Source organism: Marmota monax, unplaced genomic scaffold, assembly GCF_021218885.2.
Source record: "Marmota monax isolate L192 unplaced genomic scaffold, Marmota_monax_Labrador192_F-V1.1 WCK01_AAM20220418_F8-fsc00022, whole genome shotgun sequence".
In the NCBI taxonomy this organism is placed as follows: Eukaryota; Metazoa; Chordata; class Mammalia; order Rodentia; family Sciuridae; genus Marmota; species Marmota monax.
In genome coordinates this window covers 28,024,014-28,040,107 of record NW_026695215.1, presented here as the reverse complement: position 1 = coordinate 28,040,107, position 16,094 = coordinate 28,024,014, and the positions used below count along the sequence as shown (strand labels likewise).

At 42.0% G+C, this 16,094-nt stretch overlaps 1 protein-coding gene across 4 annotated transcripts in view; it reads left to right on the top strand.

Moving 5' to 3' along the window:
- Arih2 (ariadne RBR E3 ubiquitin protein ligase 2) overlaps positions 1-13,111 on the top strand; it is a 61,539-nt gene extending 48,428 nt beyond the window's left edge. For all 4 annotated transcript variants that reach the window (XM_046431725.2, XM_046431726.2, XM_046431727.2 and 1 more), the window contains 11 exons: positions 2,060-2,210; positions 3,281-3,402; positions 4,748-4,857; positions 6,523-6,640; positions 7,544-7,594; positions 7,685-7,706; positions 9,453-9,604; positions 9,991-10,134; positions 10,735-10,803; positions 12,303-12,386; positions 12,606-13,111. In XM_046431725.2, the coding sequence (XP_046287681.1) occupies positions 2,060-2,210; positions 3,281-3,402; positions 4,748-4,857; positions 6,523-6,640; positions 7,544-7,594; positions 7,685-7,706; positions 9,453-9,604; positions 9,991-10,134; positions 10,735-10,803; positions 12,303-12,386; positions 12,606-12,677 (1,095 nt within the window). In that variant the 3' untranslated portion in view covers positions 12,678-13,111. The remainder of the gene's footprint in view (positions 1-2,059; positions 2,211-3,280; positions 3,403-4,747; positions 4,858-6,522; positions 6,641-7,543; positions 7,595-7,684; positions 7,707-9,452; positions 9,605-9,990; positions 10,135-10,734; positions 10,804-12,302; positions 12,387-12,605) is intronic.
- The last annotated feature ends 2,983 nt before the right edge of the window (positions 13,112-16,094 follow it).

The window sequence follows — 16,094 nt, the reverse complement described above, 5'->3', positions numbered from 1 at the left end:
CTTGTACTCCCTTCCTTCTAGGTGCTTTGGTGTTGTCAAGATCACTGCATACCTCTTTGATTCTGTTTATGCCTTTTCTGACCCAGAATGTTTGGACTCTGTCCCCATATTGACTTGTAGGAATGAAATTTGCCTTCTTTTCCCCTCAGTATTGGTCCTATGTCACCTTATCTCTTTTTTTGAGACATGATCTCACTAAGTTGGCAAGGCTGGCCTCAAACTTGCAATTCTCCTGCCTCAGCCTCTAAGTACCTAGGATTATAGGCATTTGCCACCACACGTGACTGAAATTTACCTTTAAAGATAAAGGGGTAAATTTACCTTCAAATCCAGGGGCTGGGGATATAGCTCAGTTGGTAGAGTACCTTGCCTTGCATGAATAAAGCCCTGGGTTTAATCCCCAGCAACACACACAAACACACACACACACACACACACACAGAAAAAAAAAGATTCAAACCTAGCCAGGCATGGTGGCATTGGCCTGTAATACCAGCAGTTCAGGAGGCTGAGGCAGGAGAATCAAAGTTCAAAGCTAAACTCAGCAACTTAGCAAGGCTCTAAGTAATTTAGTAACATCCTATCTCAAAAGAAAAAGTAAAAGGGCTGGCTCAGTGGTTGAACATCTCTGGATTCAATGCCTGGAACTAAAAAAAAAAAGATTTCAAATCCAAGCCACCATTTCACAAAGCCTTTTCCCTGAGATCATTTCCCTCCAAACTTGTCTGATTATATATACATTGTGTGATGTAGTGATTAATTCATATCTTACCTCCCTACCATAGGAACTGTCTTAACAATGAATAGCAAAATCCTGGGTATATTTAGCAAACATTTGTCCAATAATTTTTAAGTGAGGGCTGTATTAAAAGAGCTCCGAGGAAAAAGAATTGGAGCATAGATCCCCAAATAGTTTCTGCACCCTCTTAGGAGAAAGGTTTCTAGAAGCATACTGGACATACAGAATATAGGCCTTTTCCTCAACTTCTTGTTTTCCTAATGAACCAAAAAGAATCTAATGAAACTTGTAAGTGGAATTTTCCATTGGCTTGTAATTTTAGCCAGGGTATCCAAATTGTCTTTGCCGATTTATGTATCATAGTGTTAAAGTGACTTAAAGCTCTGTGGTCATTTACCACATTCTAGAATAGTTCCTTCTTTATCCCTCCAAGTTAATTATCTGTGACATCTTTTTGATATATTAAGGATGAGTTGTAACTTGGTAAAATCTATAATATTTTGTAGTTTGGTCAATGTTTTGTTTTGTTTTTGAACTGGGGATTGAACCAAAGGGCACTTGACCACTGGTCTACATTGCAAACCACCCCCCCCATCCCTGCTCCTCTTTTTTTTTTTTTTTTTTTTTTTTTGAGGCAGGGTCTCTTGCTTAAGTTGTTTATAGAGGTTTAGAGCCTCATTAAGTTGCTGAGACTGGCCTTCAACTTGCAATCCTCCTGCTTCAGCTCCCAAATTGGTGGGATTATGGGTATGCACCCAGTGATTTGAGCATATTGATATGGAAAAACCATTGTCCTTGACATGTAATACTGCAGTATATGCTGTGAGACGCTTCACAGACTCAGCTTCTAAGAACCCTTATGACTGGGTTTGTACTTATTGAGGACCAACTCTGTGCTGTGCTGTGCTGAATGGGAGTAGATCCCCCTGCCTCAACCTCCCAGTTTGCTGGGATTATAGGTATGCACTACCATGTCTGACAATCCTATATAATCCAATTTAATTCACTGAACCTGGTTTACATTATAAATAACTGTAAATTTTAATTTCATTCTCTCTTCCTCTGACTCCTAGTGATTTTGCAAGCTCAGCTCAGGTACTGTTTCCTTCAGAAAGCCCTTCTGGTATATTTTATCCCATTTGCTACTTAGTCCCTTTGCTACTTAACCCCTTTGGGACTCGAGTCCACACATTTCAGTTGGGCTTTGACACTTATTGCAAAGTCAGGATCACCTTCCATGTACCCAACTACTTGAGGCTGTCCTGTGGCCTTCCTAGACCTGAAGGCTTCTTTTGCTCACATGGATTTACTTCTCTCCAGGTCCCTACCACCCATCCCCCTCATCACTGTGCAGTGTGTATGCAATTTGTGCGGAAGGAAAACCTACTGTCTCTGGCCTGCCAGCACCAGTTTTGCCGCAGCTGCTGGGAGCAGCACTGCTCGGTTCTAGTCAAGGATGGCGTGGGTGTGGGTGAGTCTGTCATGGAACTTGTAAAAGGCTGGTATATGAAGTACTTATCTTCAAATCTGCCTTTTCATACTCCATACTCTATTTAACTTGACTATTTTCTTCTAAGACTGAGCTTTTTAATCATCAGAACTAGTGATTTTTAAACACATCAGCTCACATAGTGGCAGAGGTTGCCCCAATCCTCAGCAAAACAAGGAAATTAAAGCTATTGTAAATACTAGTGTGTATGCACAAGGTATCTCTCACCTTTTAGGTGAACAGCCCTGTAAGCTGCTTACCCTTATCTTGGTGGCAGCCATAACTCAGAAACACCTATGAGAGTTTGCTGCTATTTAGACAACATAGCGTAAATCAAATTTAGTGATTAGCTTCAGGAGTATTTGTTTTACTATGACTTGATGACATTGATACTAATTATCACATTAAATGGTATCTATAAAATCTCATTGTATTAATAATAATCATAAGCACATAATATTAAATATCAGAACTATCATAGAGAACTATCTCATTAGTCAAGAAATCTATAAAAAAGGATCCATAGAAATTGTTATTTTGTGGTGTTATTGATATATATGTATATATAAATCTGGATCAGTATTTTTGTTGCATTGCTATGGAAATGTGTAGGTTCTCCTCTTAGAATAAATTCTGTTGCTTCAAGCATTTCTTTTTTTTTTCTTTCTTTTTTTTTTTTAATATTTATTTCTTAGGTGTAGATGGACTCAACACAATGCCTTTATTTTTATGTGGTGCTGAGGATCGAACCCGGGTCCCGCCAGTGCTAGGCAAGCACTCTACCGCTGAGCCACAATCCCAGCCCCTTCTTTTCTTTTTTAAAATTTTTTTTTTAGTTGTAGATGGACACAATATCTTTATTTATTTATTTTTATGTGGTGCTAAGATTTGAGCCCAGGGCCTCACGCATGCAAAGCAAGTGATTTACCACTGAGCTATAACCCCAGTCCCCAAGCATTTCTTATGGAATCTGAATGTGTTGTTTGAACCCAGTGGGCAAGTATTATGTCTCCTACAATATGGTTGTCCATCAGGTTGTCTTTGTTCAACAGGAGTCTCTTGTATGGCTCAGGACTGTCCACTCCGTACACCAGAAGACTTTGTGTTTCCATTGCTTCCCAATGAAGAATTGAAAGACAAATATAGGCGCTACCTCTTCAGGGATTACGTGGAGGTATGACTGACCCCTGTTTTTCTGCCCTCTCTTTTATTGGGCTTATCTGTATTTGATGGTTACCATAGTTATTTTATAGGTGAGGCTTCTTTAGGTATTGTTGTTTGGAGAGATAGTTCCATGGCTTTAAAAAAGTTCAAAAACCACTAGAGTGGTAGTGAAGAACATAGGCCCGGTAGTCAGGTAGACCACTGTGCAAATCCCAGATATATTGCTTCCTTGTTTGTGATCTTTGACTAATTCGTTTGCCTCTCTTGAGTCTTGGTTTCCTGTTCCATAGACTGGACAGAAATCTCTACTTTATACATAGTTGCTTAAACAAGCTATTGTATATTGGAATGAACACAAGTCAGGTGAACCTCAGGATTCCATTCAGTTCACTGTGATTCTGCATAGAGAAGGGATAGTTCTTTTTTCTTTTGTTTGGGCGGGGGGGTGGTTAATATTGGGAATTGAACCCAGGGGCGCTTAACCTGAGCCACATCCCCAAGCTCTTTTTATTTTTTATTTTGAGACAGAGTCTTCCTAAATTGCTGAGGCTGGCTTTGAACTCACGATCCTCCTGCCTCAGCCTCCCCAGCAGCTGGGATTACAGGCGTGCTCCACTGTGCCTAGTAGGATATTTCTTTTTTAGCATTTTGAAACCTCATCCAGAATTCCATCATTATCAGTTTTGAAATTTTTTTCTCTCTTGAGCTCTTGTCTGGTGATGATAATTCCATGCAGCACAATTTTCATCTTTGTCTTTTATGTCTAAACTTATTGGATTGATTTATGATCTCATGCACATGGTGCAGGTTAAGCAGAAGGCCTTCTTCTTTGTGATATTTGCTGCCTTTAGTAGATTCCTGAGGATCATTGAGCCCTCAGAGCTATCATATTCACAGCTGAGTGGAATGTGTTCCTTTCCAGCCCAAGTCCATATGTACTTTCATCTCAGTGATAGTTCCCTGCCCCCCTTGAGATGATTTCTCATGTTACCCAGGCTAGCCTCAAATTGCTGGGCTCAAGTAATCCTCCTGCTTCAGCCTCCTGAGTAGCTAAAACTACAAGCACCTTCCACTGCACCTGGCCCACAGATACATTTCGATATTCGATTTTGTAATATAACCTTAGGTCATTCTAGTGAGTTGTTACCAGGTTTAAGTTAAACTTTTATAGTTCTTCTTCACTATCTGGCCAATGTCTGATCTGTACAGCATCTGTTCTGAATTTGTATATAGCCTCTTAATCTTTGTCAACAAGTGGAAGAACAGAAAGAAAGCATTTTAGCACTCAACACAGGTCTGTTTTGGAGGCAGCACATTGGTAATATTCTCATTGTTTCCCTTTGCTGTGTTCACAGAGTCATTACCAGCTCCAGCTGTGCCCTGGTGCAGACTGCCCCATGGTTATTCGGGTACAGGAGCCTAGAGCTCGTCGAGTGCAGTGCAATCGGTGCAATGAGGTCTTCTGGTAAGATTGAGTGTGTGGCTAAGCAGCCCTGGGGTGTGCTTCATCCTTCTCTGTAGCATCACTGTTGTTGCTCTGTGTGAAGGTGGGGCTGAGAGAAACAGGGTCTCTGAACCAGAAAAGCAACTCTGTTCTCAGTAGGCAGGTTTGTGCCCAGCACCTCATGTTCCATTAATGCTCAGTCTGGAGACAAGGAATAGCATAGTTTCTTAAAAGAAAATGTGTAATGGTTTATGCTATAATCATAGCCTAGAGATTGTGTTTGTGTGGATCTACCTGCACAAATGATTGACATTGATATGTGTTTGAAAGGTACAACACTCAGTGTTTGTTTTTTAAGATTTTTTTTTTTAGTTGCCAATAGAGCTTTTATTTTATTTATTTATATGTGGTGCTAAGGATCAAACCCAGGGCCTCACACATGCCAGCAAGTGTTCTACCCTCGAGCCATAGCTCCAGCCCCGACAGTGTTTTAAATTTTTTTTCCCAGTCATGATCTTTCTTGGCTAATTTTTGTAAAATGTGAATTCATAAATGTATTCTACATCTACATTTGAATGTATATTTGGGTTTACTTTATACAGCAGATAGTGTAATATATAACTAATGGCTTACCTGATGACAGGTACTGTCCTGATTACTTTTCCTGCATTATCACAACTGTATGATTGGCTGTATGTAATAGGTAAGGCAGTTGGGATACAGGCTAAATTGGGGTGATAGTAAATGGTAGAGTCATAATTTAAGTTCAGATCTGTCCTACTTGGCAACTTCCTGGAATATTCATGATGGGGCTTTAGAGGAAGTACATGGAAAATGTGATGTGTGTGTACATGTCTTCTGTCTTTTAAGACATCATCAAGGGACTGTATGTCGAACCAAAAGTTAAGAATAACTAAATAGTTGTTCTTTATCCTTTGTCCCACATTATGAACTTCATTTTTCTAAGGCATTTGTTTGGCTTACCACCAAAGGGCTTTTGCACAGAGTACTGATGGCTTGGTCAAAGAGGAAGTTGAAAACATGAGAGCCTAGACCAATGGGTATCAGAGTCTTTTTCTTTTCAGATTTTAAGTCTTAAGTATTATCAGATATATTTTGACCCTGCAGATTTTGTAAGTTCTGGAATTTGTGCATCCTCATGTAACATGTGGCTAGGAGGTGAAGTTAGTCTTTTGGGTCTGAATCAAGGGGTCCTTCTTAGCACCTCACCATACCCTTCAAGAAGCTGGACTCAGGTGGGCATGTAGGTCAGTGGTACCTCACTTGCCTAGCATGTGCAAGAGTCTTAAGTTCAATCCCTACCACTGCAGGTGGGGGGAAAAGAAGCTGAGGTCAGGGATGGGACTGTAGCTCAGGGGTAGAGAACTTGTCTAGCCCTGCTTTTGTCCCCAGCAACACACACACACACACACACACATACATATTAAGAAGCTGGGTTCTCTGTTTTGACATCCTTTCAGAAAGAGTTGACACCACACAACTTGTTTAAACAGAAACATTTTATTTGTATAATCCTGGTTAAGTAAAGGTTCCAAAGGCTTTGAAAGGTGACTTTGTCTCTGAAAATCTTTAATTCAAGTTCTACTGGCTTGAGCAAAAGGAAAATTTAAAATGTTGGACCCTGACTTAATGAATTTTTGAATGTTTTTCTTTTCTAATTTTAAGTTTCAAGTGTCGTCAGATGTATCATGCCCCCACAGACTGCGCCACAATCCGGAAATGGCTCACGAAGTGTGCAGATGACTCTGAAACGGCCAACTACATTAGTGCTCACACTAAAGATGTAAGGACTATATCTTACTTGTCATGAATCTGCCCTCAGTGCTGTCCAGGGCCCTCTGGCTTGGAGATTTGCCACCTGAGAATAGAACACATAGAGTCCCAGGGTTTTTGCTAGGGGTTATGGATATTCACCCAGAGTGGGCAGAGTTTGTAGCAATTTGTCATAGGGTGCTTTGGGTGTATATAATTTAATAAAATGCCAAAATATTTGGGAAAGTTTGACCCAAAGGAAAACTAATTAAAAGAAAACTAGTTTTGATTGAATGCTTTTATCGTCTATACCTGATAAAAGAGCAAAACAGCAAAGCTGTGATATGAGCACAGCCCTGTCCAATTTTCATTTCCCGTGGGAAAGAATGTCCTGCAGGCTTTAGAGGCCATTGTACCCTGGGCCAATTAACTTGCCAAGTCAGTGTGCTCACAAGCACAGTTATGACTATGACAATAAACAGTCTCTTTCATGGTGCTAGGAGACACAGCATCAGACTAGTCTACATTGCTGTTTGGGATTTAATGTCCTCTTCTGGAAGCAGAAGTCTAGGCAAGCCAACTAAGACTTAATCCAGTTTGGCAGTTCTAGGCTTCTTTGGCAATATTCCCCAGCAGGTAGGCCTTCTGCTGATTCAGCCTGTGCTTAATCTAAGCAGCTTCATGGCAAGATACATGGTGGAAGACTTAGTGGGGTTCAGCTGGTGCTTGAATTGTTTCAAAGCCAAACATGCTGACCTCATTTCCTTGAATTGCTGTTCCAGCTTCAGCGACCTGCCACATTTAAATGAGATGCTCCTCCCCAGAAGTGCTCGCATGATGAGCTACTAGGCAAAGGAGCCAGGAGTTTTGTGTAATTTGTCTTAGAACTGGCCTGATGGTGCGTGAGCCTAATGGCACCGTTCTGTCTCCTCAGTGTCCCAAGTGCAACATCTGCATTGAGAAGAATGGAGGCTGCAATCATATGGTGAGCAGAAGCCTGTACACTTTGCATGTATGACATGGAGCCTTTGGTCAGCGTGCCCCTAATGTGTTCTCTTCTGTTTCCCTCTGACAGCAATGCTCCAAATGTAAACACGGTGAGTCCCAGGCCTGGTGCCTAAGGCCCAGTGGCACAGTCTATGTTTCTTGTGCTTGGGTCTCCACTGGTTCTTTAGTAAAGTTCTTTTGTAGTGAAATGACAAAATAAAGGGGAACCTTAGTCACTCGTAGTCATCATAATAGCTTTTTATTTATTTATTATTTATTGATCCCTTTTGTAATCCCACTGAAGAGTGATAGCCAAGTGTGGTTGTATGTGCCTGTGCCTTCTGACGTGTAGTCAGAAGTCAAGCTTGGGATGAATCTGATCCTCGGTCATCTAAGAAAATTTTAACTTTATTATTTTTTAAGGAAGGTAAGTAGCAAGGAACTTATCTGTGCTACCTTTAGATACTCGAGAGCAGGTTGCACCTGGATTTACCAGATGTAGTAAAATCATACTTTCCTACCAGAGGAATTTTCAGAGAGGCTTTTGATGTGGCTTTTCAGATCTCCTTTATCTATCAGGAACACTTCACATAACTAGAGCCTGTTGATTTTGCTTTCCTTCTTGCCCGATCGAGAAATAAAATTCTTCCAAGTAGAAAAAATATTCAAGTAGCCTTCTACATGGCTTCATTGATGTGGACTAGGAAACTATAGTAGGTTGTTTATAAATCAGAATGCATATTACAGGATCCTAGATGGAAAGAGTGACTCTGAAGATGTTTGAATGAGGTAGAAGTATATCATACACAGAACAATGTTAGGCAAACATATTTTAAAGAAGAGTGACAACCAGGTGTGGTGGTGTGTGTCCTTAGTCCCAGCTATTCCAGAGGCTGAGGCTAGAGGATCACTTATCCCAGGAGTTCAAAGGCAGCCTGAGTAACATAGACCCCCCTCTCAAAAATAAAAATAGAAGATGACAGATACTCTAGTACCTACCATATTCCTAGTGCCTCAGAAGACCCCTCTGTGCCCCACCCTTAGCTATAGTCTTCCAATTTCCTAACACCCAGAGTTAATGATCATCTATAATTATACCACCTAATAGAGCGACCCTACACAATATACTTTTTTTTTTTTTGGTACTAGGAATTGAATTCAGGAATGCTGAGCTACATCCCTAGTCCTTTTTTAATTTTTTATTTGAGTTGTTGTGGATCCTGCTAAATTGGTGAGGCTGACCTTGGACTTTTAATCCTCCCGCCTCAGTATTTATTTATTCATTTTTATGTAGTGCTAAGGATCGAACTCAGGGCCTTGTACATGCCAGGTGAGCGCTCTACTGTGTTGATTTCTTTATTATGGAAGCAGAATTATAATTCTGAGTATGAATTGTTTCCTGAATATAGCTTTTATAGAAAGAGCTCTTTAAAAAAAAAGAAAAGAAAAAGCCTTTCTTCCCAGCTTCACATATAAAAACTCTGTCAAGAATAAGCAGGGGTTGTGAGGATCGGAGTCTCGATGATCAGGTAGGCCTCATTTGAACAAGTTTTTGCTGCTTATAATGACATCAACATAACAGACCAGTGACTATACATTCAGCATCTGTCTATGAGATCAGTAAGGTGCATAGCACATGTGCTTATGGAATGGAAAGTATGCATAGGCTGTCATTTCTATTGACCAGCACAGGATATGGGGACAGTAAGATGTGACTGGGATGAGAGATAGACATTCCTTCTGGAAAGAGGCACCATTGAGAGGTTCTGCCCCTGTGGAGCAGGGTCTGTTCATCTAACTGCTTTGCCAGTTTGGATTTTCTTATGGGTATAATGATCACCCTCTGTTTTGCACAGACTTCTGCTGGATGTGTCTAGGAGATTGGAAGACTCATGGCAGTGAGTACTATGAGTGCAGTCGGTACAAAGAGAATCCTGACATTGTCAACCAGAGTCAGCAAGCCCAGGCCAGGGAGGCCCTCAAGAAGTACTTATTCTATTTTGAGAGGGTAAGTATTCTCTCCAGCACCTGCTGTTCCATTGTAGGGTTCTTTTAGTTAACCTGTTGAGATAGGATAACTGGGGTAACTGAAGACCAGAGCCAGTCTGTTCACACAGAAGTCAGTGAAGGGAGCTTTTACAGCAGCCTTGGGTGTTGTCTCTTTAGATGTGGCTTTCTGGCTATACAGGGCAGCCACAACTGACTGGGAAGACCTGGTACTTAACTTGGTTGAATGATGAGTTGTAGGAGAATGAAGGGCCATCAAGTTTTTCCATAAGTTAGAGGAGTCTGTGGTCATGTCCTGATAGCCAAGGTGGCTGTCCTGAACATCTATGTGGACCTCTGTACTTTCTTGGGATTCCTGTACTTTTCTCCATCCTCTCTGCTTTGTAGTGGGAAAACCACAACAAAAGCTTACAGCTGGAGGCACAAACATACCAGCGGATTCATGAGAAGATTCAGGAGAGGGTGATGAACAATCTGGGAACTTGGATTGACTGGCAGTATCTACAGAATGCTGCCAAGCTCTTGGCCAAGGTATCTACCAACTCACTCTTGGGTTTTCTTATGGGTATAATGATCACCCTCTGTTTTGCCTAACCCTGTCAGGGGCAGACTTCTGAGACCCCATCTCTAAAGTGATAGAGGGATTTGCCATCCTGCATATACGTTCATGCTTGTTTATGGATTTACATTTCCCTGTGTTAGGACTATCAAGGACCTCACCTTTTAAGAAGAATCTTTCACTGCCTCTGCCTGCAGGAAAAATTGGAACCCTTTTTCTTATTTTGTTGCATCTCTGCATCACTCAAGGGAAAAGAGATTATTATCTTTGGACAAGTAGTAACATAGATAACTGGACTCTGATATTTGATTTAAGAGGGAAAGTTATGAGGTAGCTACTGGTGATTAGTTTGAAAAAGAACTTTGGGTATTCTGAGTCCATGCTTTGTTGTTTCAGTTTTCCCCATGTCTTCCCCTAGTTCATTCTTTCTTTAGTTTAGCTTCATTTCTTTCAGTCCCATATCTACAGACCCTGGTTAATTTGCATGGTGAGGTAAGAGTTGTAAGAGCCACCTGAGAGGTAGGTCGGTTAGAATTACAGATACAGGTTTATTTTCTTTTCCTCCTATGCAGTGTCGATATACCCTGCAATATACCTACCCATATGCATACTACATGGAGTCTGGCCCCAGGAAGAAGCTGGTAAGGCAAAGCAATCCCTGCATGCTTGTCCTATAGCTTCAGAGGCACCCTTGTCTACCAGCACTTTTGCAGGAGAACAGGGATCTGACCCTGGGTATTGGAAGGTCAAAATCAAAACAAAACTTGTCTAATTGCAAAATTCCATTTCTATTCTGGGCATTCAGTACTGTCATTTTGTATAATGGAAAGGCAGATGCACCTAACCTCTGAACATTGATGGCCATTGGGCCTGGTCACTTGCTTATAATCCCAGCAACTGAGAAACAGAGGTAGGAATATCACAAGTTAGAGGCCAGCCTCAGCAGCTTAGCAAGACTCTGTATCAAAATACAAAACAGCTGGGGGTATAGCTCAGTGGTAAAGTGCCACTGGGTTCAATCCACACAGTACCTCCCCTTTTATTTAAAAAAAAAAAAGTGTGTGTGTGGTGGGGCAATTGGCCAAAAAGACCTCTGTCCATTTACCCCTTTGAATCTGCTCTCTTCCCCCTCAATCTCTAAGTTGATTGTTTTCAATCCCTTTATTTAATTCTTCATCTTAAATATGGGTTGTTTCCTGCTAAAGCAATTCCTATTTTTTGTTTAAATGTTGGAAAACAGAGAAACATTTATATCAGCCATATTCCCACCAAACAGAAATGACCATCATTATCATTTTCCATGCTTTTAAATTAATATTCTGGGGGTTGGAGGTGTAGTTTGGTGGCAGAGCACTTGCCTCGCATGTTTGAGGCTCTGGGTTCAATCCCCAGCACCACCACACACATAATATATATGTGTGTGTGTGTGTGTGTGTGTGTGTGTACATATACACATACATATGTATAAATGTACATAGTAATAAATGTAACATTTTATTACCATAATTAATTTTGATAATTGTCACTATTTACCAGACTGGTAGATTCATCAGTTTTCCATTTTGCGGTTATACCATCATTTGATTGTTTCTGTTTTTTACTATATAAATAAGACATTGAGGAAAATTGTTGTGCTTTCTCTCTTCATATGTATAATTAGTAAAAAAAAGAGAGAAATGTTCAGTGTGAATACAGTGTCTGAGCATATCCATTTTGACTTTCTTGCAGCATCTGTTTCCCTATATGTTGGGAGCCTTTTTTTTTTTATAGAGAGAGAGAAGAGAATTTTTTAATATTTATTTTTTACTTTTCAGCGGACACATCTTTGTTTGTATGTGGTGCTGAGGATCGAACCCGGGCCACACGCATGCCAGGCGAGCGTGCTACCGCTTGAGCCACATCCCCAGCCCGGGAGCCTTCTTTTTAATGTCTTTAAATTCTTTCCCTTTCCTTGGTGTTAGAGGACAAGTATGGTCTTGCCATTTGGCTATACTCTTTAGTTTGCCTTTTGTTTGGAGACTCTAGAGATAATCTGTTAGGGGTTGAAGCGAGCCTGAGGTACTGCATGTGACCCTCTATCTTCAGGCTCTGCCCGGCTACATTCCCCTCTCCTTTTGACCCTCCTGCTCTACCCATACAGTTTGAATACCAGCAGGCTCAGCTAGAGGCTGAGATTGAAAACCTTTCGTGGAAAGTGGAGCGAGCGGACAGCTATGACAGAGGGGTAAGTGCCTGTTGTCTTCTTGCAGTGCAGGTAAGGGAAGATGGGTGGGGTCATAGATAACAGGGTGTTGGTATGAGAACTGGAAGCTGCTGCTGAGAAGGGTGGAAAGGGCATTGCTTTGGCTCCTTGGAGCCCATTGATATGGTAGGTGTGGCTTTGGTTACTCCCTACTCCTGGCACTGAACCATGCAAACACCCATCCTTGCTTCCTTTGTGCAGGACTTAGAGAACCAGATGCACATAGCAGAACAGCGGAGAAGAACCCTGTTGAAGGATTTCCATGATACCTAAGTTGGGACATGGACATGCCGGGATGAAATGTGGCTGCAAGGACTCCCGGCTGCCATACTGCATGCTGCAGGCTCTGCCTTTCACGACTCCAGGCAACAGCCAGGGCCCCACTCCTGAGAGACACTGGCAACACACCTTTTAGTTAATTTGTTTTCTTCTCATCTTTTTGCTTTTTGTTTCTACCAGGGTAGAGTTCATATTGAATTGGCTTCTTTTCAGGACTTTTAATTCACCCAGATGGTTGTTGGGAGGGAGGGAATGTTTTGTTTGCTTTGTTTTGTTTTGTTTATTTGTTTTTTGAACGGCTATTAATAGGATTAGATCATTACAACTCATGTAATTTTCAAAGATTGTACAATATTAAAAAAAAAAAAGGCAAACCATAGGATAACACAGAGCCCTTTTAAAAAATAAATTGGCATTGGAGTGTTTTACCCTGTAGCTATTTTACTTGGAATGTAACATGTGCTGCCCACCTACCCTGCCTCAAAAATATCTATACTGCAAGGGGCCCTGGAGTGGTCTCTGCTTTCCAGCTTCACATGTTTGGCCACAGCTAGAGACAGATGGTAGGGAATTGAGTTGGCCTTTGTCACGGGCATGGAGCACAAGGAGTCACATCATGCCTCCTGCCTTAGTTGGACAGTAAGGAGATAGTACAGAATAGGTGGTCTTCTGTGGGTTCATCTTTATTCTTGAAAGTGAGGTTTACCTGGGTCTGGCATTTGAAGCCAGAACCCACAGCAGAACATAGGTGGGCTTGTGGCCACCCAGACTAGGGGACGCTGGTTTAGCCCCATGCTTCCTTTGGTCTCCTATAGAGAATCATTTTGAAAGGGAGTTGTTCCTTAAAATAAATTTGCTTTACCTTGGTCTCTCCTTTTGTGCCAGTATTCAAGTGGTGTAACTCTGACCAGGGTCACATGCAGCCATACCTGACATTGACCTGCTGCACTCTCCTTACAAACATCAGGGTCAGAGTTCAACATGGCCCACCTCAAGGGCATTGGCCTTCCTGGCTCAGGGGCTCAGTTTGTGCAAGTTGTTTTCATATTACTTGGAGTGTGCCCAGCAGCTACTCTGGTGGCAGAATGTGTTTCCCTTTGCCTGGTTCCAACTGTCAGAAGACCCCAACTCTAGGGTCTGGGAATATAAGGCCAGGAGAATCCTTGGTTTATGGTCCCAGTTTTTGTACTGGGAGGAAAGGCTGGCCAGAGGATAGGAACAACTTTCACATACTTGAGTGCAAGGGAGTAAGCAGTTTGCCTTGTATCCTGCCTTTCTTGAACCTGGTCCTGTGGGCCTTTGAAAAGTTAGATCTGTGATCTCTGGGGTTTCTGAGGCTTTGTTCAATGCCTCCACTCTGAGACTGGCAGAGCTATCTATACTTGACAGGGCCTCCTTCACCTCCTAGGAGAGCCTATAGGAAAATCTGTGAATATTATAGTGGGAGTTCTTCAGTGTCCATACATTTTCACCTCCAGTCAGCAGTTTTCTAGGTACTGAGTAAGCTGTAAACAGAGTCATTCTTGAAGACAGAGGACAGCTGTGACTTTTAAGGTACATGGCTGACTGCAGGTTCACTTTCTTCCCTCAAGTTTTATCTCTTCATATAGTCCCCAACAAGGGAGGGGATTTGGGAGAACAGGTTAGGAATGTAGCAAATGAGCCCAGAAAGGGACAACAGGGAGCTGATTGTGAACAGAAGGTACCTTCTACAGGACCATGGGTGGGATGTGAATTCTGCATTGGCATATGAAATATCTTGGTGTCTGGAGCCTTTACCTCTTTGTCAAGTCCTTCCTGTAGCACTGCCAGGGCACAGAACAGAGTTGTAGCTCTGCATCTTTGTCACACCCTGGCTGGGTATTCTCTGGACTTCATGGCTGCCACATTCTTTACTTACATCCAGTTGTGTGACCCTGACCACTAGAGCTACAGGGGATTCTATGTCCAGAATAACCTCTAGCACTTGACCTGTGGAGAGCTTCCTTTTGTGCCTCCAGTGGCTATCCTTTATTAACATTACTAGGAAGATGGGAGATGTCAGGCAGAATTCCTCCGCCCCCCTGCCAAGGGTAGAAGAGAGGCACAGTGTTTTCATGAATTTATCATATATCTTGTTTTTCTTCAAAGAAAAAGTTAATTGAAGCAATGTCATCTGCTCAAAGTTGAGTGGTTTATTCAAAATAAACTTAAGTTTCTGATTATAAAAATGTGTGTAGAGTCTTTCTTCAAAGGATACAGATAGATTCCCGAGTCCCAGATTCTGGCCAGTGAATACCAGATGAGGGTACTCCTGTTTGCCCTCTCCCCACTTGGGTGCTGTGAAGGCCCTACTGGTCAGATTTTTTCCCCTTTCTGGCTGTATGGAAAAAGGGTATCTGTAAGGTGGTCTCTGTGGAAGGAAGTAGAATATGCTGGAAGTTTTGACTCTCGTCTCTCTGGGTGTAGGCTGAATCATTCCCTACATCCCCAAGATGTGGTAGGGTAAATACAAATGTGCCAAACCCTTTTATTCAGACCTCTGTGTTCCTCCAAAGCAGATGTAGGAAGGTATGGCAGTGGACAGTGTGGCCTCTGGAGCCCTGAGGGTTATGAAGAGACAACTTAGGACATAAACAAGGATTTAGGTCCTAATCCCAAGGGTGAAGGACAGGAAACAGGGTTTGGGTTCTAATTGACAGATCCATATTTGTGTTGTCAGGAATGCCAGCAACTTTAGTGGTAGGAAGCTCTGTGATAAAGTCATCTTCAGAACTGGTAGCATGCCAGCAGAGACCTCACACTGCCCATCTAAATTCAATGAGAAAGTATGGCATCTGAGCCTCAGCTGTTCAGTAGGCTCTATTTTGGGCACAGGCCATCAATCAAAAAACCAGACTAGTGCCTATACCCCAAGACAAATCATGCTAATGTTGACTGAGCACATACTCATGTCCTCATGGCAACCCTGTGCAATAGGTGCTGTCAGGGTCCACATTATATAACTGTTTAAAAAGAAAATACAGGTATGGCACACACCTGTAGTTTCAGCTGCTTGGGAGGCTGAGGCAGGAACATGATGATTACAACAGGAGTTTGAGACCAGCCTGGGCAATATAGAATCCATCTAAAAAAGAGAGAGAGAGAAATAATTTGCCCAAGGCTGCCACTGCTGGTAAATGGTAAACTGTTTATTTTTAGGAAGTTCAACTTTTCTAATACAAATTAGAACATAGCTCTGCACAATTGTCAAATTTGGCAGTATGTGTGTATCGGCTGTTGAGGTAAGACTGCCCTAGCATCAAAAGGGTCAGAGGGTTTAAAATGTCAAAAGTCGGGCTGGGGATGTGGCTCAAGCGGTAACACGCTCGCCTGGCATGCGTGCAGCCCGGGTTCGATCCTCAGCACCACATACAAAAGAACGTGTTGTAT